The sequence below is a fragment of the Dasypus novemcinctus genome, chromosome 14, assembly GCF_030445035.2.
Source record: "Dasypus novemcinctus isolate mDasNov1 chromosome 14, mDasNov1.1.hap2, whole genome shotgun sequence".
NCBI lineage: Eukaryota > Metazoa > Chordata > Mammalia > Cingulata > Dasypodidae > Dasypus > Dasypus novemcinctus.
In genome coordinates this window covers 67,294,259-67,317,948 of record NC_080686.1, presented here as the reverse complement: position 1 = coordinate 67,317,948, position 23,690 = coordinate 67,294,259, and the positions used below count along the sequence as shown (strand labels likewise).

The following is a 23,690-nucleotide window of genomic DNA, read 5'->3' as shown; positions in this document are numbered from 1 at the left end:
AAAGCAGCATTTTTAATGATGTGAACAGAAATCCTTTGACACTTTGAAGAAATGCCCTACTGAGGGCCATTTGCTAAGGCCGGCAGTCCACTGATGTAATGGACAGACAGAATAAGATGTTTTTTTCATGTAAGTTCAAGGAATGAGCTACTGCAAGCTTCGGGAGTGGGGATAAGAGAAGTCAAAGAAGGCACTTATACAATGTCTGTAAAGAAAATGTTTTATTTAAAGTGTTAAAGACCATCACCAGAATGAATGTGATATACATTAGTTGGTGTTAATTGCAGGACGATTCTGCCCACCCCCCCTTTTTTTTCCGTAACTGAAATTCCGTTTACTTTTAAAACATACTATGTACAGGGCAGCAGTGGTCACTGGTATAGTGTTATTTACATGACTAAACCACAAGTTGAGGTGCAGACATGTGAAAATTAAAAAAAAATACACCAACTTTTAAATAAATACTGCATAATGACAAGTATGTACAAAGATTCCATACGGTCATGTCCTTCTTATTAAAATTAGAAATAATTTATATAGGAATATGCACAAAAGATTACATGACTGCATCTTAGTATCAGGAAATTGGCAAATGTTTATTCTAAGGGAAGTATAGACGCTATAGGTCTATCAAATCAATTGTTGCTGGTACAGAGGTGTCGAAATTATTTCAATAAAACTTTATTTGTTCCTTTAACAACCTTACCTGGGCCCACTGTAGATCTCAGAATGTCAAGACATAGTCTGGTGTTTCGTTTTGCACCACATAAAGAGAAGGCATTTTTAGTGATACTCATTTTAACTTTTGCACCATATCATGCATGATAGTTTTTAATGGTCAGCACTGAATTTAAAAAAAAAAGTCAAACAAAATAATTTTTGTACATGGCCTTAAAGTTAAACAAATGGTATGTGGATATCAAAAGTTATTGCAAGGAATTTAAATCAATTTAGAATGTGTTATCAAAGTGTACATAAAGAATCAGAAAGTATGGGTGGTTTATTCCATCCAGTGACTTATCCTCTAACTAGGGGAACTTAAGAGAAATTTGACCTTGCAGCACCACCCAATGGTAACAACTGTCGGTAAAACCAAAGGCAAGGGCTTTGACTTGAGGGGATTTGCTTGTATACTTCTGGTCATGGCATCAAAGAACTATTAATAGGCATGTTGGCTTTCTTTACGTCACCTAAAAACTGGAGCGTTAAAATTGTTGTTGCATATTTAATTTTACTATATTTCTTTAGAAATATGATCTGTCAAAGATTGAATTTTATTACAGATTAGTAAACAGCTCTGGTTTAGGGATCCAAATTTTTAGCCATGTTTCTATTCACATAGTAAATGGAAATTGGCTAAAGACACTGCTTTCATTAATTAAAAAAAAAAAAAATCTAAGATCTTCCAGAAATAATACTTTAACCCTGTATGAATAATGCTGGTGCTAAAAACAAATTTATTAGACATTACAATGGCCACATGATTTTAGGATTTTCCTGTAGAACTGAATTTTGAAGGTGAAAAAAAAAATAACATTACCATGCACTGTACAATAAATGCAAAAGTTCAAATATCTTTTTTATCAAATACATGCTGACTTACTTTAATTACTCCCAAGTCATGTTGCAAAATTCTTTTCAACATGCTTGAAATAAAGAAAGCTCTTATATAGAATTTTTTCCCGTGAGAAATCTCTCCTGAGAAATTCAGAAGCAAATACAGCCCTGAATTAAACATGGGGTAAAAGAGAGTATCAGGTCAAAAATTGTAATTTTTAAATATAATGCTCACTCTGATAAAGAGAAAGAAAATAAAAGATTAAAAGAGGGAGAGGAAAAGTGAGATAGAGAAGAAATATCTGAACAATTTGCATGTAATATTGACTTTATAAGGTTTGTATATTTAACATGGAAATAAGTTAATATATTATACTTATTTGTCACATAAAGAGAATTTTAAGTATTTCTAGAAAGTATTTTCATTTGTAATGTCTGCCAAAACACAGACTATGATTAGTTTAAAGAATAAACATGGTGTGTCATTGTATCACCCTGCTGCATTCTCTCCCTTTTAAAACCATGCACTAGTGAAATTTATTTTTAAAAATAATATAAATTGTTGAAAATGGCTGATTTTGATTTTTTTTTTGCAAGTTGCAGGCCCAAGAAAATAATTTAAGTATTCAGCTAATCTGTATCCATGCAAAAATGTTTCTTTAATTTCATTCAGTACAGTGTAGCCACAGAATTTTATTTTCCTGAGTCCAACACATCTTGGCTTTAGTAAATGACGTGCCTGATGGAGCTACGAAGTCCGCCCCTCTTCACGTTAGACTGCTCCTGACCATCGTCCAGAGGAGAGCTGTTATTTTGTTCTGGACCACTTCCTTGGTCTCCTGCTTGTCTCCTGATGCTTCCTAGGACGTCACTCCTTGACTTGTAACATGGCTTAATGGCTGTATATAGCTCCATTTCTGTGGCATAAAAGGACTTGGGGGTCAGAGAAATGAAGAAAAAGGAACGATAAAAATATAAAGGTGCCATTGAAAAGGGCTTTTGTTGCATGAACTGACTGATTCTTTGAGATTAATCCATGGCTTCAGATTGGACCAAAACTAGTGTGTCATTGAACTCCAAACCTGATAGTTCATCATAGCTCTGCTCTTTCACCTGAGGGCCTTCTTTAGGGCACAATGTGTGCAACTTCCTCTGAGAACACAGGATCGCTTTGTATGCCTACAAACAGGCTTAGAAGACACAACATTAAGCATGCAGTGTTACCAGGGTTTGCGACCTGTGGGGTTTTTTTTGTAACGCTGGTTGCTATGACAACAGTTTTAGTTGCTATGAACGAGAATAAGAAGGTCCAGTTGAACTTTCCAAGGATGATTGGGAAGCTCTTCTTGTTAGAGGGGCCAAGGTCGGATCTACTAGGGAGGATGGGGGAAAAAGTTTGAACCATCCAATCACCATATTGGATAGCTCCAGTTCATCTAAAAGTATCTGTGCCACTCCCATAAAGGATTTGTGATCCATGCGGCCATAATCTCCCCAGACAATGATCTGTTGGTAAAATAAAAAGGAGAGGAATTTAAGTATAATCATGAACATAACAAAAATCTTAACTTAATTGCATCCAACAAATATCATGTCAAATATCTGTATTTAATATTGGGATAGCTGTCTCTAATGGAATCCAAAGAGACATTAGGAAAGCTGTACTGGAGCCTTAAGATCATAAGCACTTCATAGACAATGGAGTTTATGTGTGACAGATTAATTCACTTTAAAGGAAATGACAGTGTTTACAGCTTTAAAGTGCAGGCACTGGACTGTTGCAAAGATCTTCAGCTATAGGGAACAGAAAAGAATGTGATAAAAAAGATGTTGAGTACAAGGTCTGATTCGATGACAATGTTTTCTTAGGGAAGGAATAAACAATTCAGTAAATACCTGTAAAACCTTTCCTTGAGGACTTTCTTCGAATGATAATAGCTGCTGGTAGAGAGGTTCCAGCGTTTTTCTTGCCACTTTAGTTTTCTTTTTGGCTATGCAGACTCCATTGTCTAATAGATACACCTTTACATATGGTGCTTGGGAAAGAAAATATGGAGGAGAATAAGTGATGAGCTACAGCTATGGAATGGAGCCCCACCCAAGCCACAGGGGCTATCTGCAACACCTTTAGTCTTATGCTGAAAGAGCTATTGACATTGGCCTTTCCACATTACGTTACAATTATTAGATAAACCAGGAAGTGGGAGGGGGAGGGGGAGGGGGAGGGGGAGGGGGAGGGGGAGGGGGAGGGAGAGGGAGGAAGCTACGTGGTAGAGGCAGGGAAGGAGTTATGCTGCCACAAGCCAAGGAACAACAAAGATTGCTGCTAACCAGCAGGGCTACAAGAGGCACGAAACAGATTCTTCCCTATTGACTTTTAAGGAAACATGGCCTTGCTGACACCTTGATTTCAGCCTTGTGGCTGAATAAATGAGACAATAAATTTCTGTTGTTTAAGTCACTCAGTTTATAGTACTTTGTTGTGGTAGCTGTAGCAAACTAAGAAAATAGGTAATATATATTAAAATTTAAAATTTCTGCAAGGATAGAAGTTGAAAGAATCAAAATTGTAAGTCAGTCAGTGGAGGTGCTAAGGCTAGAAATCAAGTTTCATAATTCTTAATAATTGTTCTATTCATCAGATCAAACTACGTCTGCATGAGGCATGTGTAGTCACTGTGGAATTTTCTGTAACTTCAGGCGTTATGGATTATGACATTTTAGTATTAAATACATTGCCTTATGTTAAAAAGTTATAATAGTACCTCGCTTTCTTTATATATTATAGGAAGTGAAAGTCTTATAATTAGAATGTCCAGCAATACTTACACTACTTTGGGGATCTGTATCTATTTTTACTCTAATTCCAGAGCTCTAAAGAATCCCAAGGAGAATCCCAAGCTTCAGATAAATTGAAGAGTAAAACAAAACACCAGCTAATAAAAAATGAGAACTTTTTTACATACATGTTGTTCTCTAAGTGTGGTGGTTTTGACATGCAGTGGTTTCTATTACATATAAACTTATTTATCAACTTAAATTATCCCCACCAGATCACCCTCATTGAACACTCACCTGTGATAAACACACAAACTATTAAAGCCTCAAACCTGTACTATTAGTGACTCATCTATCCTTGATAACTAAAATAAAAACAATTTTCAGTATCTATTCAAAAACCAAGTCTCTAAATTGAATAGCATGGATTATAAATAAAAATAGAAAATTTTGCTTTCATTTTTACCTGGCAGTGTCTTGGAACCTGGTTTTACAACAAGGCCACGGGCCCGAATGATTTCCACTTCCAGTTGTCCCTTTTTGTCCATCATTCCTACCTGAATGTCACCTAATGGTGTGTGGAGAAGAAACAAACATGCCTTACTATATAAATGCAGAGAGAAAAATGCTCAGGCTAAAGACCTTGGTTTAATATCCTTTCATCATTTCCAATATATTTTCTTAAATTCAAATATATTTAAAATTTTATGTCAGTGATGTCTTACTTTAAAAAGCATAAATTAACACAGAAAAAAACCCTGAGACTTTTCATTATAAACTCTAAGATACTTCATTCCTGCTGATAATATTGTTAAAGATTCTATGAATTAGAGAATGTGATTTTCAATAGCCCAGAAGAAAAACAATGGAATCATGTGACAGAAATTCTTACCCATTGCAGGTGTAGCCAGAGTCTGGCGCCCGACTAGCTGGGCAGGGCCAAGGCCATCCAGAAAATCGCTGAATTGGCTATCAGAGGCCAACCGGACACCAGGGAAAATCAGACTAAAAGCAAAATAATAAATAGGTTTAAATCCTATTTACTTTTAGGCAAGTACAACCCTCCCTCTGGCCTCCTTCCTAGAGGGGCAGACACTACACCTCTTATATTTAGTGGAACCAAACCCCCATTCCACCTCCCATGGCTCTCTCTCCATATTCTCCAGAAGCCTATGTAAGCCACCACAAGCACTTGTCACACTATACTGCAGTTGTTTGTGCGTCTTTCTCTTCCTTGGTCTGGAGGGCAGGGTCTGTGATTTCCATCAATAACAGTCAATACATATTGAACACTTATACTGCATGGCAGCATCATCATATTTAATACTCATTAGCTACAATAAGATATTATTTAACCCATTATTTTTCCCATTACAGAAACTCTTCTGGATCATTCCCATCAGCAAACATGCCATTATATCGTGTACCTTCAAAAATCCCTGTCCTAATCCTACCTCCCTCTCTACCCCATCTCTTTCCCTCTATTTATGGCAAAACTCCTGGATAAAGTTGTGTTTCTGTGCCGGCTTCAATTTCATTCCTCTCATTCCCTCTTGAAACTCTAATCAATTTTTTCATTTTCACACTCGACCAAAATTTCTCTGATCAAGGTCACCTAATGATCATAGTGCCAAATCCAACTGTCAATACTCAGTACTCATTTTACTTAACATATTAGCAGCATTTGACATAACTGATTCCCCCTTTTCCTTGAAACACTTTCTCTACTTTGCTTCCCGGACCCCCTAATCTCCTGGTTTTCCTCTTTTCTCTTCTGCCACTCTGTCTCAGTTTGCTTGCTAATTCTGCCACTAAATATTAGATAGAATATTTGACCTTTTATTTTTCTATCTATCTTAATTCCTTTGGTTATCTCATCTAGTCTCATGGTTTTAAATGCCATCTATGGGGATACTGCCTACACTGACATCTCGAACTCAGACTTCTCCCTTGGATGACTCCAAATGCCTAGTCTACATAGCTGCTTGCATGTCTAATTGGCCCTGAAACTTAGTATTTAATTTGCCCAAAACTGAGCCCTTCTCACCTTAGTATTTAATTTGCCCAAAACTGAGCCCTTCTCACCCCCATACTTCCAAACAAAAATAACCTAACTCTGTTCTCCTTGTTTTAATAAATGACAACTTCATTCTTCCAATTGCTCAAATTGGAGTCCTCTTTATTCCTTCTTCTCTTTCTGTTATTATGCACATCAAATGTATCAACAAAATCTTATTTGCCCTATTGTCGAAATACACCCAGGATCTGACCTCATTAATGCTACTACCACCCTGGTGCAGACTACCATTTTCTGTATTCTGAATTACTATAACAGCATCCTGATTGGTCTCTCCCCTGCAGCAGTCAGAGTGAGCTGTTAAAACTGAAGTCAGATTATGTCAGTCCATTGGAAGACCATTCGAAACCTTCCAATGATTTCCCATCCCAATTGGAGTAAAAGTCAAAGTCCTTACAATGAAAAGGCTAGAAAGGCTATCTACTCCAGCCCATGCCACACCTGAATTACTAATCTGTTACCATTTCTACCTTCGCTTATTCCACTATGGTACTGCCCTTCCTCACTGCGGTACCAGGCAAACTCCTGCCTCAGAATCTTAGCACTGTCTCAGCCAGAATGTTCTTCCCTCAAATATCCATATAACTCACTCATTTCCTTCAGATCTTTACTGAAATGTGTCCTTTTCCCAGTTTACCCTACTCAAAATTATAACCCCATCCTCTAACATCTCTTTTTTGCTTTATTTTTCTCTTCAGCATTTATACTATTTAAGACATTCTATATTTTACTAATTTTTCTCATAAACACTTTAATTTTTTTCTTGCAAATTCCCCATTAGAAACCTAAGTTCCATGAAGGAAAAAGGTCTCTTTTTTTCACCCAGAACCCCAGCCTGGACTACTGCAAACACTCAACAAATACTTGTTAAACTCAATCATTCCATCAAGTAAAATGAAGCATAAAAAAATTAAATAACTGGCCCAAACTCAAAAGCCTGATGAGAACCTAGAGCTATGGGATTCCAGTGTTCATGGTCTAACCATCAACTGATATTATCTCCCTTTTATGATTGAATATCCCCAAATTCTAGCACAATGCCTGGAACACAGAAGATGTGATACTTATTTGTTGAATGAATTCATTAATATTCATCCCATTCCTCCAATAAGACTATAAACATCCGGATTTCAGGGGCCGTAACTTTAAACATTTTTTATCCCTAATGGTATCTAATATAGTGCTTTACAATGATTAGTGCTCAATTCATATTTATTGATTTTTACTTGATTCTCCATCTCTTTTAAGACTTCCTTGATTAACATCAAATCCCCAAATATTTAGTACAAACATTTTAATCAGTTTCCATAAATATCCCACATACCCCATTTATAAATGTATGGAAACCATATATATCTCTCCTGTATTTATATAATTGTGCTAGGCAAATCATGCTTCCAAAACGATGAAGAGTGAGGTTGGTACACCCCACTGTTCTCTATTAATGGCCTTTACTCACCTATCTATGGATCAGTAGTTGCTGAATACAGTCAATGTGCTGGGATAGGGTGACACAATTTTTATAAATGCTCTAAAAAGTACCTTAGAGAAAGTTGATTCAAATGAAACTACATGGTAACTACATAAATAAAAGGTTGATCAACTTTTTAAGGTATTTATTTTTGATTATTATACTTATTTGAACTGTTTATTAATGAATGAAACTGAGTATATATCAACTTTTCACAGTTTTTAGTAATAAGCACTCTAAGGCAGAGCAGAGATCTGAAAAATTAGAATTGTTCGTGTGGTGTGGCATGAATGCTTATTATTCCTCTGCTTTTATATAATACTTCAAACTAGGGCAAAATATTTTATTTGCATATATTGCAAGAGTCACATTTTAACATCTTGCCATTATAGCAAAACAATTTATCTCCAAACCTAATTCCCTTGATATAAAAAGCTAGATATGTGACATTGCTCGGTGTCAGGTGAGCAAAAATGCTCTTCACAGGAAATCAGCCAGTAACAATGACAATGATTTTGTAGACTAGGTGGGGTAGCTTTTGTGAAAATACAGTGATAGAGACAAGACAGTTTCTGCTGGGGCATGGAAGAAACTAGTAGCTGGTCTCACTTACTTTCCTTCTGAGCTATAGCTGTTCATGCTGCCGTCTGTAGATTCTCGACTTGCCTGTCGAGTCATCCAGTTTCTCATTTCCACTGCGAGACCTGTTTCTGTACTTCTTTGGACAGTGCTCCGTAGTTTTTTACCTCCTGCTTCTGCAGAGACAGAAAACAAAAAGGGTAACAGTTATGTCAAAACTATACAGTAATGAAAAAAATCAGGCAATGTGTTGTGATCCTCAGATGAAAAAGGCTGATAAATACAAAGTGCTCTTATTAAGGAGACAGAGAGAAAAGGTATTTAAAATAATGTCTTGTTGACTAGGATGAAAATTTTCTACGAAATCTTCAAGAAGCATAAAATACCACTGTTTTACCTCCTTTTAAAACTGTTCAAATTGGCAACATAAGAAACACAATAGGTTCAACCTAAGTAAAATAAAGTAAGCTTTGTTTTCATTGTAATATTAAATGTTAGATTTCCTTATGCCTTTTTCTTCCCCTTTCTTTTTGTCATAGTAAAGGAACTAGGCCTTCATGCTATTTACATAGAACTGGAATAATCCTCAAACTCTTCCTTTTTTTCCTTTTTTTTTTTAAAGATTTATTTATTTCTCTCCCCCCCACCCCCACCCCAGTTGTCTGTTCTCTGTGTCTATTTGCTGCATTGTCTTTGTCTGCTTCTGTTGTTGTCAGTGGCACAGGAATCTGTGTTTCTCTTTTTTGCATCATCTTGTTGTGTCAGCTCTCCGTGTGTGTGGCACCATTCCTGGGCAGGCTGCACTTTCTTTCGTGCTGGGCGGCTCTCCTTACGGGGTGCACTCCTTGCATAGGGGTCTCCCCTACGCGGGGGACACCCCTGTGTGGCACAGCACTCCTTGGGCGCATCAGCACTGTGCATGGGCCAGCTGCACACGGGTCAGGGAGGCCCAGGGTTTGAACTGTGGACCTCCCATGTGGCAGACGGACGCCCCAACCACTGGGCCAAGTCCACCGCCCAAACTCTTCCTTAACTTTCACAAGAAAATCTGTCTTTGTTGGGTGGTAGATATTAGATGGCAAAGAAAATCTTGCAATGCCATGGGAAAAGAGCTTCAAATTTTTGGTCATGGGTAGAGTCAAGGTCCTCAGGATGTTCAAAAATTTGAAAATGAGGTTTACTTACAGAAGCCAACTGGAAAACCAAACAGGAAACTAAATCAATTACCACTGATGTGACAAAGATAAGAAGTACAATCTGGAGAGGTTATTGGGGAAGCAGCTTCACAGTGGAAGTGGGATTTGAGCTGGGTTTAAAATATGAGTAGACTGGGACCTGAGGGGAAGAAAGGAGACAGTGTCTTGGGTGAGGGAAACAGTACAGATAAAGGTGCTAAGAGAGGGATGATCAGATGCCCTTGAGGGATGGAACAATGACAAAAGATATGGAGGAGTAATGGGGGATGGAGCTAGAGAACTTGAGCCCCAGATGATGAGGGGCCCAGTTTGAGACTACTGTAGCTGAGCAAAAGGTGAGAGTCCAAATTATTTGCATTTATTTATCTTTTCTGTCAGACCTAAATATTTATCCACATCGACTCTACATATCTTTAGCTTTTGGTGATAGAGACATTCAATAAACTCTTAGTGCCTGGTTATTAATATGCCCCTTTTAGATCAATAAATACTTGTTGATATTTCCAATAAGTTCTTGAAATCATTTTTGCAAATCCTCTTTTTTTTTTTTAAGATTTTTAATTTATTTCTCTCCCCTTTCCCTACTCCCCTATTGTCTGTTCTCTGTGTCTGCTTGCATTCTTGTCAGTGGCACCAGGAATCTGTGTCTCTTTTTGTTGTGTCATCTTGCTGCATCAGCTCTCCGTATGTGCGGCGCCACTCCTGGGCAGGCTGTACTTTTTTTTTTTCCTGAGGGGCAGCTCTCCTTATGGGGTGCATTCCTTGTACATGGGGCTCCCCTACACAGGGGACACCCTTACGTGGCAGGGCACTCCTTGCGTGCATTAGCACTGTGCTTGGGCCAACTCACCACATGGTTCAGGAGGCCCTGGGTTTGAAATGTGGACCTTCCATATGGTAGATGGATGCTCTAGCAGTTGAGCCAAATCTGCTTCCCTGCAAATACTCTTTTAATATTTAATCACCATTTCAAAATACTGCTTTAAGTTTCATCTATTCTCTACAGTCAACTTAAACGTACATCAAAAATGATTTAAAAAGTATTTACAAACTATAAGTATAAATATATAAATTATTTACAACTCAGTTTCATAATCTAAGGCTATTATCTTTGATAAGGGTGGTAAACATGCTGTACTGATATGAACTGTAAGAGGATATAAAGCCTTCTCCATTGATGAGGGAAAGCTTTTCTTTACAAAAGAATGTCAGTAAATAGATATAAAAGTAATGATAAAATTTAAAAATTACCAAGTTGCAACCTCCAATGGAATAATGATTCAGGTAAGGCTTGGTGGGGAAAAAGGCTATTTGTATGTGCCAAATAATCATTCAACAAATAAGTTAAATTGTTAAGGAAAAATATACTTTAACATTGGGAGACCTGATTATCACCACTTTAACCAACTGTTCAAACTTAGTAGGGCTAATATTGGGGCAATCATATGTAACTCATGTTATGAGATATACAGTGTCATCTATCAAGTTGTTCTAGACAAAGAAAATACAAACCAGTTTACAAAAATCAGGGGATAGAGCAACAAGATAAACAACACAATAAGGACTCAAACAGATAAAACCATTACATGGGACATTGTTCAATACAATTGGCTAATCTTGTCACATATGTAATTTAATGTTTCAAACGATTTGTCAGGTACTCAACCTAAAAACTGAATGCGTGTAACAGGAATTATCTTTATAAGTTAAACAAGGTAGGCAGAATTCTAAGATGGCCCCCATGATTATATTATTTTATATGACAAAAGATATTTTGCATATGTAATTAAGGTTCCTAATCTGTGGGATTAGGAAATAAGAAGATTATTTGGATGCGTCTAACAAACACCCAAGTCCTTTAAAAGCAAGGTATTATCTCTAGCTGGTTGCATAAGAGGAAATGGAGAGAGATTTGAAGTGCAAGAATGATTGAATGCACCTTGCTGGCTTGGCAATGGAGAGGAACATATGCAAACGACTTGAAAGCAGCCTCTAGCTGCTGAGGGCAATGCCTAGCAGCAGCTAGCAAGACTTGAGGCACTTAAGGTCTATGGCCACAAGGAAGTGCATTCTACCAACAACCTGAATAGCTTGGAAATGGAGTCATTCTCCAGCACCTCCAGACAAGAACTCAGGCCAGCCAACTCCTCAATTTCAAGATAATATTTATGAGCAGAAAACCTAGTCATTCCATGCTATAATTGTGAACTAGGGAGCTAATAAATGGGTTTTCAGCTGCTAAGTTTGTGATAATTGTTATGCAGCAAAAGAAAACTAGTACAGTAAGTTGAGATCTTTGCAGATAATTTCTTTTGGTGGGAAGATTTTTATTAAAAACTCCTGTTTTGACTTCTAGGGGTGAACCAAACCAAATTGTAAGAATTTAACAGCCATAATTTTTAAGAAAAGTATATCCAACACACACACACACACATATATATGTACATGTGTATATTATATATGTATCTATGTGACTGAGTTTATGTGTGAGTATTAAGATGTTTTAAGAGATGCTTAAAAGTGTTCAGGTTGTAAACTTTAGTACCAAGGCCCAGATTTTGTTGTTGAACCCATAAACCAAGGTTCACAACGGCATTAGAGACCTTAAGTGAAAGTATATTTGCAGACCCTATCTGCAAGTAAAAATCAAATTCTTGCCTTGCGAAAATCACAGGCAGAAAGGAAAACACAGGAGATGTCCATGTTATTCTGCTGCTTGTCTGAAGACTCATAGCTTAGCACCCTCTGTATTCAAAGAAAGACACTTGATTAAATAAAAGACCAAAGGGTCAATTTTCCTAAACAACATCTGAAAATCAGAAAACCCTTTGAGTGACATGACAACACAAATCAAATGGACCTCCCTGCTACCTGTGGAAACTCTCTTAAGCTTGGTCCAAGATGAAGTTCACAATGAAATGCCAAATTCAGTGTCATGCTGCCCTCTTTCCAAATCTTGAATTCTCAGAACCTTTTCCTGCTTGTTCTCACTGGAAGGTTTCCTCTTCTTTTGCAGACAGACTTGCTTTGATTTCAGGATTTTCTTGATGTCAATATGGGAAATGATTTATGGAAACAAAGAGGTTGAAGACTTACTGGCAAACACTGAAACCACAATTTATGTGCTTTAATAACTATTTTCCCATTTTATACAAAACTAACATTTTCAAGAGTTAATGTATTTCAAAGCCATTTTAGGTATATTTAAAGACTCTTAAGAAAGCATTAAAATATTACAATTCCCAAAATTATTGACTCACAGAATTTTGGAAGCAAAATTGTAGTTCATACACTTGCAGGAATGAAGAAGTTGAGATCCTGAGAGGCTAGTTCCTCTTTAGGAGAAGACGTTCATGTTTAAAATCACTAAGAATTTCAAATTGCACTTGAACTCCCTTCTACTTTGCTCCTCTACTTCCTCAAAAATTTAAAAATAAGAGTTGTTCCCAGTAACCCCTGCACCTCCAAGGTGGTCACTGTGGACGTAACTTGTCTTTGGAACATTTTATATCAAAACATGAGAGAGTTTCATTTATTTACCTATTAGGCCCTGTAAGACTTCAATATGGGGGATACTTTCGTGAGTAGATTACTATAACTTCATATGAAAGTTCCTGCACTTATATTTACGTTTTTTGGGTTGAACTAGAATAAATACAGCTCAAACCTCTGGAAGTCTAAAAAAATAAGGACAAATATCTGACAATTTCTTCTGGGCTAATAATCCAGGATCTCCATTAATAACTAAAATAAAATAGAACTTAATAGTTCTATTCTAACTGACTTCCAAAAAGTTTCAGAGTTTAACACAAATCCATTCTCTCCAACAGCTTTGTCACAACTATTATGAAAGTTATATAATAATAATAAGAATCAGGTGAGCTGCAAGCAGAGGTCTCGATTAGGATGGGCATTAAGACTGTTCAAATATATTCCCTTCCTTCTCCTTCTGGGCACATGCACTTCCCCTCCACCTCTGAAGTTAGGTGTAGCCATGTGACTTGCTTGGCCAATGAAATGTGAGCAAACTGCCCAGTGTAACTTCAGAGCAGAAGCGTTAACAGCTGTTGTGTGATTCCCCACATTCCCCTTCCTCTGTCTTAGTGACAGTGGAGACTCATAGTAAGAGGGTGCCTCTGTCAGCCTGGGTCCCTGAGTACAGGCACATTTTTTCACTCTCAATGATCATGTTGCAGGAGTGAAGCATGAATTCTTTCATGTTAAGCTACTGATATTTTTGAGTTTATTATTAGACATAGTCCAGCCTATTCTGACAGACTCATATAAAATAGCCATAACATAGTACTCCATTCTCTTGTAACTAAAAGGTTTTGAATTTTTGTAATTTTTTCCTTTTTTAACATCATTTAAAAAATGACCACTTTGAATACAACTGTTAATAAAAACCCTGGATTGGAAACTGATCTTTATCTAAGTATGCTTAAAGAAATCTTAATCATAGTTCTTAAACATCAAATGCAAATTTTAAACACACTAAAATAATTTAAAATAAACTTGTAATTTTAAAATAGTTTTAAATTTATAGAAAAAAATGCAGGTAGAAAGAGTTCTATTATACCTCACAACCGGATTCCTCTATTATTATCTTACATGAGAATGGCATATTTGTCACAATTATTGTGCTAATATTTATACATTATTACTATTAACTAAAACCCATGTTGCTTTCTTATATTTCCTTAGTTTTAAACCAAAAGTCCTTTTTCTGATCCAGGATCTCATAGGATTAAAATTAGTGGTCATGTCTACGTAGGTTGCTCTTGGAAATAATTTTTACATCTTTAATTCCTGATATTCTTTTACATTTGGGATTCCTTTTAGTCTGTCCTCTGCATGTGAAATTAATGTGGATTATGACATAATTCATTATACTCATTATATTCATATACTCATTAACACAACTATTACTTTTTAAGAAAAGCAATATATAAGTTGAAAATACTTGTTTAGGGGGTGTATGCTGAAGTACTTAGGAATGAAGTATCATGATGTCTGCAACTTACTCTCAAATAGATCAGCAAAAAATATAAACCATATATGGGTGTGTGTGAATGTGTATGTGTGCATGTGTGTGTATTAGAGAAAGAGAGGGAGGAGAAGGCAGTGATAAATTAAAAGTTGTTTAATCTATACAATGGATGTCTATTATTCTATTCCTTATTTGTAAGTTTAAAATATTTCAAAATAAAAAGGGGAAAATTTAATTACTAAATTCAAAAGAAGGAAAGAAAGAACTGTTTTTTGAGTTATTGCTATGTGTAAGACACTGTGGATATAAAATCCTACTATTTCTAGTCTTCATATCAACTTCATATAGTGACTTTTATTTCTGTTACTTTGCATATGAGGAAATTGCTCGAGTCACAGCTGTCAAGTGATTTGAGCCCAAATCCTGACAATGTCAAAGCCTATGCTTATTTCTTACAGCATGCTGATTTCCATCTTCAGTTAGGGTTTTCGACACTAATTTCTAATTCCAGAGTAATTAGGGACTTGAAACTTCATCTGATGTTCTCCTTGCGTGTCCAACTAATCTAAAATGCAGTTTTATGCTGAGATTCAGACCATTTATGTTCTGTTCTCTCATGCAAAATAGGAAAATGCTAGTTTCATTGCTAAATTCTATTTCATGAATATAATAGTAACATATATTTATGATAAACTGGAAACAAATGTACCAGAAATAGTTATTCCCTATAACTTTCTCTCTCTTGGCATGTCAGGTTAGACCTACCTATACCAAAAAGTGAAGATTTCATCAAATGATACTGTGGCAATTTTGTCTTGTTTATGAATTCCAAAAATAGATATTGTATTGTGTTTGTAAACTCGTCTGTTTCTCTGGGCATATTAGATTGTATTAGATTCAGAGGTTTCACTTTTACTTTATTAAATCAAAATTAGGGCTTTTATTTGACCATGCCATTGAGATGACTTGGTTTGAGTCCCCACCCTCCTGCCCCACAATGTAGGCTATATAAATGGATGCTCAGTCAAAGACAAGGAAGTAAATACATGGAGAAGGAGAACACAGAGAGTTTAGTTTTGGACTGGAGTCTTGAGGAAAGAGCAGAGCCATTTGCCTGATAGTTGCAGCTGAAGAGACCAGAGTCCTGAATAGCTGAAAAAGCCCAGAAAGACATGAGCTCCGGGGAGAGAGACAAGCCTTACACTATCTTACAACTGAGATAGGAAGAAGCTGGGACTATGGAGCCTTAGGAGGATGAAGGCAGAACCCCCCCAGAGACCGGCAGCCATCTTGCTCCAACATGTGGCAAGAGACTTTGGTGAGGGAAGTAACTTACTCTTTGTGGCCTTGTGACATAAGCTTCTACCCCAAATAAAAACCCTTAATAAAGCCCAACAGATTTCTGGTATTTTGCATCAGCACCCCTTTGGCTGACTAATACAGATACCATAACAGACAAATAGTACTAAATACATTGTGAAAAACTGTGGATTTATTTCGGTTATCCTGTTGCTTTTGTAGCATTTAAACCAGATGAACTACAGGAAGATAACTTGTCTTTTGGCTTGCAGGTCACCATAACTTGAAAAGCTGGATATGAAAGAGAGGACTATATATCTCTCAAGCCCCCAGCTCTGAATCTGAAGCTACGGGAGTGAAGAAGCAGACACCACAGGCTTCCATTCTAGTGAGGTGGTGGCCACAATAGACAGTATCCACGTGTGGTGCAGTAGTGGTATCCAGTGAGTCATCACCAATGCTGACAAGGGTGTGTGCTGCAATATCTGAGCTGATACAGTGGTAGTTCAGCAGGATGAGTTCTGCAGTATGGTTTTGGGCATCACTCCTAGACTCTAGCCCAGATTTTCTCACTTTCCTAGAGATTTTGTGAGCTATCTAATTTCCCATAACAAATATATTTTGTGGCTAAGTTGCTAATTTATAATATATGATAGAGAAATGTGACTAGTGTGTGTGCTGGGGTTTGAATCATGTCCTCTACAAAAGATATGTTCCGTTCTTAATCAGTGTTCTTGCATGTGTGAACCCATTTGTAAACAGGATCTTTGAAGATGCTATTATTAGGTAAGGTGTGGACTCATTTTTGAATAGGATCTTTGAAGATCCTATTTAAATAAGGCCATATTGAATCAGGGTTGGCCTTAATCCAAATGACTGGAGATCTTAAAGAAAGCAGAAATAGGAGAAGTCAGAGAGAGAGATGTCCTTGTGACAGAGGCAGAGATCTAAGCCAAGGAACTCTGAGGACTGTGGTAAACCAGCACTAGAATGCTAAAGACTTCAGGAGAAAGCATGGCCTATCAGACTCTGAATTTGGGTTTCTAGCCTCCAAAAGTGCAAGACAATTATGATGGCTAGGCTACTGTGTCAACTCAGCCAGGTAATTGTCCCCAGTTGTTTGGTCAAACAAGCACTGGGCTAACTGTAATACAAGGCATTTATGGACTTTAGTCACCATTGCCTTTACTGCCGTGGTAAATCATAGATAGCTGGTTATAATTACATCAATCAGGGAGATTGTCATCAGCAATGAGTGACACTTTATCCAATCATTTGAATGCCTTAAAAGGGGAAGTGATTCCAGCATTGAGTGAGAATTTCCTAGCTCATCTTTGGACAGCCAACGTTTCCCAGAACTCATCAAGGACCTTCACTGGACTTTCATTGGAGCCCCTGGCTGCAGCCTGCCTGTGGAACCTGGACTTGTGCATCCCTGTGATCACGTGAGAGACCCTTATAAAATCGCATACTATTGACAGATATCTCTTGCTGATTCTGTTTCCCTAGAGAACCCTGACTAATACAATACATTTCTGTGTTTAAGGCAAACCCTTGTGCGGTATTTGTCATAAGAGCCCAGGCAAGCTAAGACACTGAGGAACTTTTTAATTTAATTTAAATTAATCTAAATATAAATAATAACATGTGGCTACTGGCTCACATATTGGACAGCACAGATCTAGAGGTTCAGAAAAAGGTAAAAATATTTTGAAATGGGATTATAAGGGAATAATAAACATCTGTTTTATGCTATTGTGGTAGATACTTTATATATATTACTCTAAACCTTTACAACATTCCTCCAAGGTAAGTATTATCATGTACATTTCACATACAAATTAGCAATGGAAAGCGCCAAGAAATTAAGTATAATACAACTAAGAAGAGGAGGAGTCAATGTTTCAAACAATGTCTAACTTCAAGCCCCTGCATATTTTCCTCAACCTACAGAAGCTCATATAGCTCCTAAAGAATTCATGAGATATGAGCTAAGTGCTCAGGGCAATTCGACAGGATGTACATGCAGTGATAAAGGAAGAATAGAAAGGCATAAACAAGAATTTGGAGGCCAAGAGTGAGAAGATTCAGGTTTGTTGAGTTATTAGGTTCCTAAAGGGTCTTGTGGAGTAGAGAAGCTAATCTGGATATAAGGACCAGATGGTTAAAGACTGTCTGGATAAAGGATTTATTTAGTAGCAGATGGGAATCCTGTGAAGCTTATGGAGGAAGAGTGGTATCAAGAGAGGTGATGAAGAGAAATTGTGTAGACAGTGAAGTTATACTGACATGGCCAGATCCAGAACACAGAGAGAGCAGGTAAGGAGGCAATTATATGATTTCAAAGGTGAGCTAATGTGGTCCTGAACTGTCAAGGTGACATGAGAATGGGAAGGAAGAATAAGAACTGAAAAAAGTTGGGAAGGAAGCACGTGCAGCAGATAATGCCAGCTGATGGTCCTAGGACCACATCTGGTCAATAGATGTATTTTGTTTAGCCCAAAATAATGTTTTAAATATTTCAATTCAGTGGCTAACATTTTCAAATTGAGAAATTTAAAGTAAGTATCCAGATTTATAGCTTCTCTTTGGGGAAAAATAAATTTGCCAATGCCTGGTCATATTCAATTTGGCATAAATTACCTTGATCTGCATAAGCACCATTCTTTTTTGGATGGGTAAGCTTTCTCCAGTTTTTCAGAGTCCTTGCTTGTCTCTTGCCTTACACCTGGCCTACTTCACTGAAGTATGTTACCTTCCTGGACCCTGATTTACAGGAACAAATGATTGCTGGCATGGCTAAAATAAATGGTCTTTTCAATATTCAGAAATGATACCTGAAAATTAAAATTGATACTACCATTTTATGTTATCTTTTTTCTTTAACTGTTCAAATAATATTATATATAAATATTAAGTAAAGCTAGCTCTTTCCCAATCAAAAGGGATTACAATATGAGATAGAACAAATTTACAGAATGATCTTGTCTGATCAATAAAGGTTTACTTAATAACAGCAGAGGGCATTTACATTAAAACATAGACCCCAGCAGCAATGGGATGCTGCCATTACAGCTTTCAAGTGGGTTTTTTTTTTTTCTCATTTGTTAAAAAAAATCCCCTATACTTTCAAGTGGGTTTCTTTTTCTTTTATAAGTTGTTGTACACAAGATGACTCTATAGGGAAGTTACCTGAAAATTAAAATTGATACTACCATTTTATGTTATCTTTTTTCTTTAACTGTTCAAATAATATTATATATAAATATTAAGTAAAGCTAGCTCTTTCCCAATCAAAAGGGATTACAATATGAGATAGAACAAATTTACAGAATGATCTTGTCTGATCAATAAAGGTTTACTTAATAACAGCAGAGGGCATTTACATTAAAACATAGACCCCAGCAGCAATGGGATGCTGCCATTACAGCTTTCAAGTGAGTTTTTTTTTTTCTCATTTGTTAAAAAAAATCCCCTATACTTTCAAGTGGGTTTCTTTTTCTTTTATAAGTTGTTGTACACAAGATGACTCTATAGGGAAGTTTATCCTTATTACTGGTTTGGAATTTAGTGAACCTACTGAGGGATGAAAGCAAACTGGAGTTTAATTCACTTTTTTTTAAAAGAGAAGTTGAGGGTTACAGAACAATTATTCATAAAATACAGGATTCCCATATTCCACTATTAACATCTTGCATTCGCGTGGTACATTTGTTACAACTGATGAAAGTACATTTTAATAAGTGTACTATTAACTATAGTCTATGGTTTAACGTAGAGTTAATTGTTTGTGTTGTGCAATTCCATGGCTTTTTAAAAATATTTCTATTCTAGTACCATTTATACAACCTAATATTTCCACTTTTAACCACATTCAAATACATAATTCAGTGCTGTTAACTATGTTTAGAATGTGTGCTACCCTCACCACCATCCATTACCAAAACTTCTTCATCCTTCCATACAATAAATCTGTACATTTTAAGCTTTGCCTTCCTATTCTCTACCCTCACCCCATCCCCTGGTAACCCTATATTCTAGATTCTGATTCTGTGAGTTCGGTTTCTAATTATTTCCTATCAGTGAGGTCATACAATATTTGTCTTTACTTTTATATTAAAGTTTTAAGTTTCTTTAAGGTTACTGCTTAGATACTTAGCAGTGAAAGATTCTGAATCTTAGATTTAAAAGGTAATATTTAATAAGCACATTGATTGAAACAGTTCTTTTATTTTTAAAATTCCAAAATCTTTTGCTTCACTTTATCACCTAGAATGTAAATCTAGTAAAATATTGCGCTACTGCTGAATATGGTATGGGTGCATTTGTGAAGTGATTAATTATACACAGTCAAATCTAGGAGAAATAATATCTCCTAAAACAAAGATGCACAGTGGCCTGTAACTGAGGGCCTATCCACACTCCTCTCACGTTAGCATTATGAAGATGAGCAAAACCTATGATCGCTGCATTTAAAAAATTCTAGATCACATATTATATTTTAAAATAGTGGAAATATAATAGATGGTAGCCAGTTTTACTGATAACTGTGATACTACTAATACTGATAAACCTACTACTTACTGTGCTAGGCATGACGCCTGCACTAAGGGGGATTACATTTAAGTGGGTGGAGATATTTTATTTCAGTGGAGAATCCATGGGCAAACTTCTAATCTCCATTTAAATCAAAAGGGACTGATTAATAATTATTCATTTCATTATTTACTACACACAAATATTAAGATAATATCTTTTATACTCTTCCAGAGAGATGGCCTCCTAAAGAGTAGGGAAGAATTAAATAGGTCTTTCAAGTACTTTCTAGTTTCCTTTTATATTAATTTCTCATAGTTTCAAGTAATATGCATGGAACATTTTCTCAGTTTTTCTGGTGATTTTAAACTATTCCTGCTCTTAGAAGGCTTTCCTATAATTTTCAAGTTAGTGGCATGTAAAATATCTTAAATGAGTTTTTATTCAGTTAAATCATACTAAGTTGATAGAATCTCTGCAATCTATTTTAACCGAAGAATGCAGGCCATAAAATCAGGCAAGTCAAACTCATCACATACTGTGTAGAAAACTGAGTGAAAACCATTAGCCCGGGACATGGGTAACATTAAGACAGCCTCTGAGGAAAGCGGACTTAGCCCAGTGGATAGGGCGTCCGTCTACCTCATGAAGGTCCATGGTTCAAACCCCGGGCCTCCTTGACCCATGTGGAGCTGGCCCATGCAAAGTGCTGATGTGCGTAAGGAGTGCCCTGCCACGCAGGGGTGCCCCTCTGCATAGGGGAGCCCCACATGCAAGGAGTGAGCCCCATAAGGAGAGCTGCCCAGCACGAAAGAAAGTGTAACCTGCCCAGGAATGGCGCCGTACACATGGAGAGCTGATGCAGCAAGACGACGCCACAACAACAACAACAACAACAACAACAGAAAGAAACACAGATTTCTGTGCCGCTGACAACAACAGAAGTGGACAAAATGAAGAACACACAGCAAATGGACACAGAGAACAGACAGCTGGGATGGAGGGGCAGGGGAGAGAAATAAAGAAAATAAATCTTAAAAAAAAAAAAAGGATAGCCTCTGAGATCCAGACCTACCAAATATTAGGGAATGTGTGATTTTCGTACATTATATGGCAATAACCATTTGCCCTTGTGTCTATGGCAGGGAAGGTATCTGATTGCTACTCCTACTAGGAATGGGACAATTCCTTTAAATGGTTTTTTCTTTCTTAGAATTACCTGTAATGTTTAAAAATTCTACATATAATAATATTCTACATTAAGGAGGAAGACTTGATGCTGGGGCCAATAAGTTTATACAGTAAAGATAATACTTATCTCACAGGAATAAATGAAAAATCATGTAAATTTTACTTAAACTCAAAAGATTTGGGAAACATCCATCTGGAACATACCAGGGTCAAAAATCAAAACAAACAAAACAAGCAAACAAAATGATGCCCTTTCATCTTCACTGAGGTCAGTTCCCATAATTTAGGAGATTTATGATCTGTAGGCAAGTTGCTTAAGTTTTGTCATATGTGTAAAATGAGGACAGTAATAATTACCTTGAAGAATTATCATGAAATTAAAGGAATGTGGCAGAAAAGATGTTTTCAATAAATGTTAACTATTATTACTGTACTTACTTTTCAAGACCATAGATTATGAGGACTTCAGTATACTAAAGAAGAAACAATATACAAGGTAGTTAGGGTTATAGCTCCAAAGCCAGATTATGGGTTTATAACCTAGCTTTACCAATTACTAGCTGTGGACACTGAGAAAATTGCTTCTAATGATGTGTGGGGAGCTGCTGACACAGAGTCCTAAGCAACAGAGTTATCAGTGCCTCATTAATCTATCTGTTTAACCCTCATTTCTCAGGACACTCTTCCCTAACCCCTAAATTAGGTATTATTATACTCTCTCATTGAGCTCTGTACTTTACCTTCCCAATAGGGGTCACAATTACAATTTCACAGGCAATTCCGTTAATATCTACCTCCATTAGATTACAAGCTCTCAGAGAGAGGGTAGGGAGAATATTCACCTAGTTCAGAGACTACAGTAGTTATTAACAAATCAAATAGCCCCAATAAATTTCTGAATAGATGAATGAATGAAAAGAATATGGTCCCTTTATAGACTTTAGGGAGCTTCTTGTGTAGATGTGATGTCACAAGAATGTAATGTGGACATGGAATTAGAAAACAGGGGACATATGAGATTATTTAGCAATTCTATTTCTGACAAGACCAAAAAAAAAAAGAGTAGCTTTAAAATCAAAACCAATTATGTGCAGTAATTCAAACCATGCAGGCCAAGACTGTAGTTGCCTGGAGAGACGGATGAAGCTCTACGCGCCTTCCTGCGTAGTGGGGATGGAACTGCAGGTGTGGGCAGCAGACTAAGTCATGCGAGAGCCAGAACTAACCATGGTTGCCCAGCTAGACTGATGAAACACGAAACACAGGGCCCTCTCCTCCCCTGCCAGGGGTGGGGATGGAGCCACAGGTGTACGGAACAATCTTATCTGTGTGGGCCAAAAGGGACTGCAGCTGCCGGAGAGGCTGAGGGAGCACTGCCCCTCTTGCTCCATGTCGTGAAGATGGACTGTGTTTATCAGGACAAATATGAAGGTGTTCTCTCGTGAACTATAACAATTGTACAAAACTAACAGATGGTGTTAATACCAGGATGTGTATGGAAATAATATACCAAATGTAAGCTATGGACCATAGCTAGCGGTAATATTCTGATGATGTTCTCTCATAATCTTTAATAAATGTTCCACAACAATGTAAGGTGTTGGTGGAGGGATGATGTATGGGATTCTGTACATTATGCATGATTGCTTTATAAATTCACAACTTCTGTAATAAAAAAAATATGTTACCAAAAGCAAACCAGCTTACTGAACTTACTGTTAGTCAAATCACATTAGTTAGATCACTGCTCTCATTAGAAAAGTTGTTCTTAGCAGTGTGAACATCACATGCTGCGATAAACTTATTTTTCTTTACAAATTAGAATGAATTTCATAATTATTACTATAATGGCATCTTTATGGGTAAACTCTTGAGAATGTGTTATCCATGTGAACTTCTTGTGTCCTGTTTGGGTGTCTTGGGAAAAAATTGTAGAGAAGCCCTGTTCCAGGCCAGTGATTTCTACGTTTTACAACTTTGCTGAGTGTGTTGAAACATCCTTAAAAATCTCAGGAC

At 36.8% G+C, this 23,690-nt stretch overlaps 1 protein-coding gene across 50 annotated transcripts in view; it reads right to left on the bottom strand.

Annotated features, from left to right (window-relative positions):
* Positions 1 to 206: 206 nt before the first annotated feature.
* The window catches only part of RIMS2 (regulating synaptic membrane exocytosis 2), a 734,990-nt gene continuing 711,506 nt past the window's right edge, over positions 207 to 23,690 (bottom strand). For all 50 annotated transcript variants that reach the window (XM_058275873.1, XM_058275894.2, XM_058275868.2 and 47 more), the window contains 5 exons: positions 8,497 to 8,638; positions 5,228 to 5,340; positions 4,802 to 4,903; positions 3,454 to 3,593; positions 207 to 3,063 (listed from right to left, as the gene is read on the bottom strand). In XM_058275873.1, the coding sequence (XP_058131856.1) occupies positions 2,845 to 3,063; positions 3,454 to 3,593; positions 4,802 to 4,903; positions 5,228 to 5,340; positions 8,497 to 8,638 (716 nt within the window). In that variant the 3' untranslated portion in view covers positions 207 to 2,844. The remainder of the gene's footprint in view (positions 3,064 to 3,453; positions 3,594 to 4,801; positions 4,904 to 5,227; positions 5,341 to 8,496; positions 8,639 to 23,690) is intronic.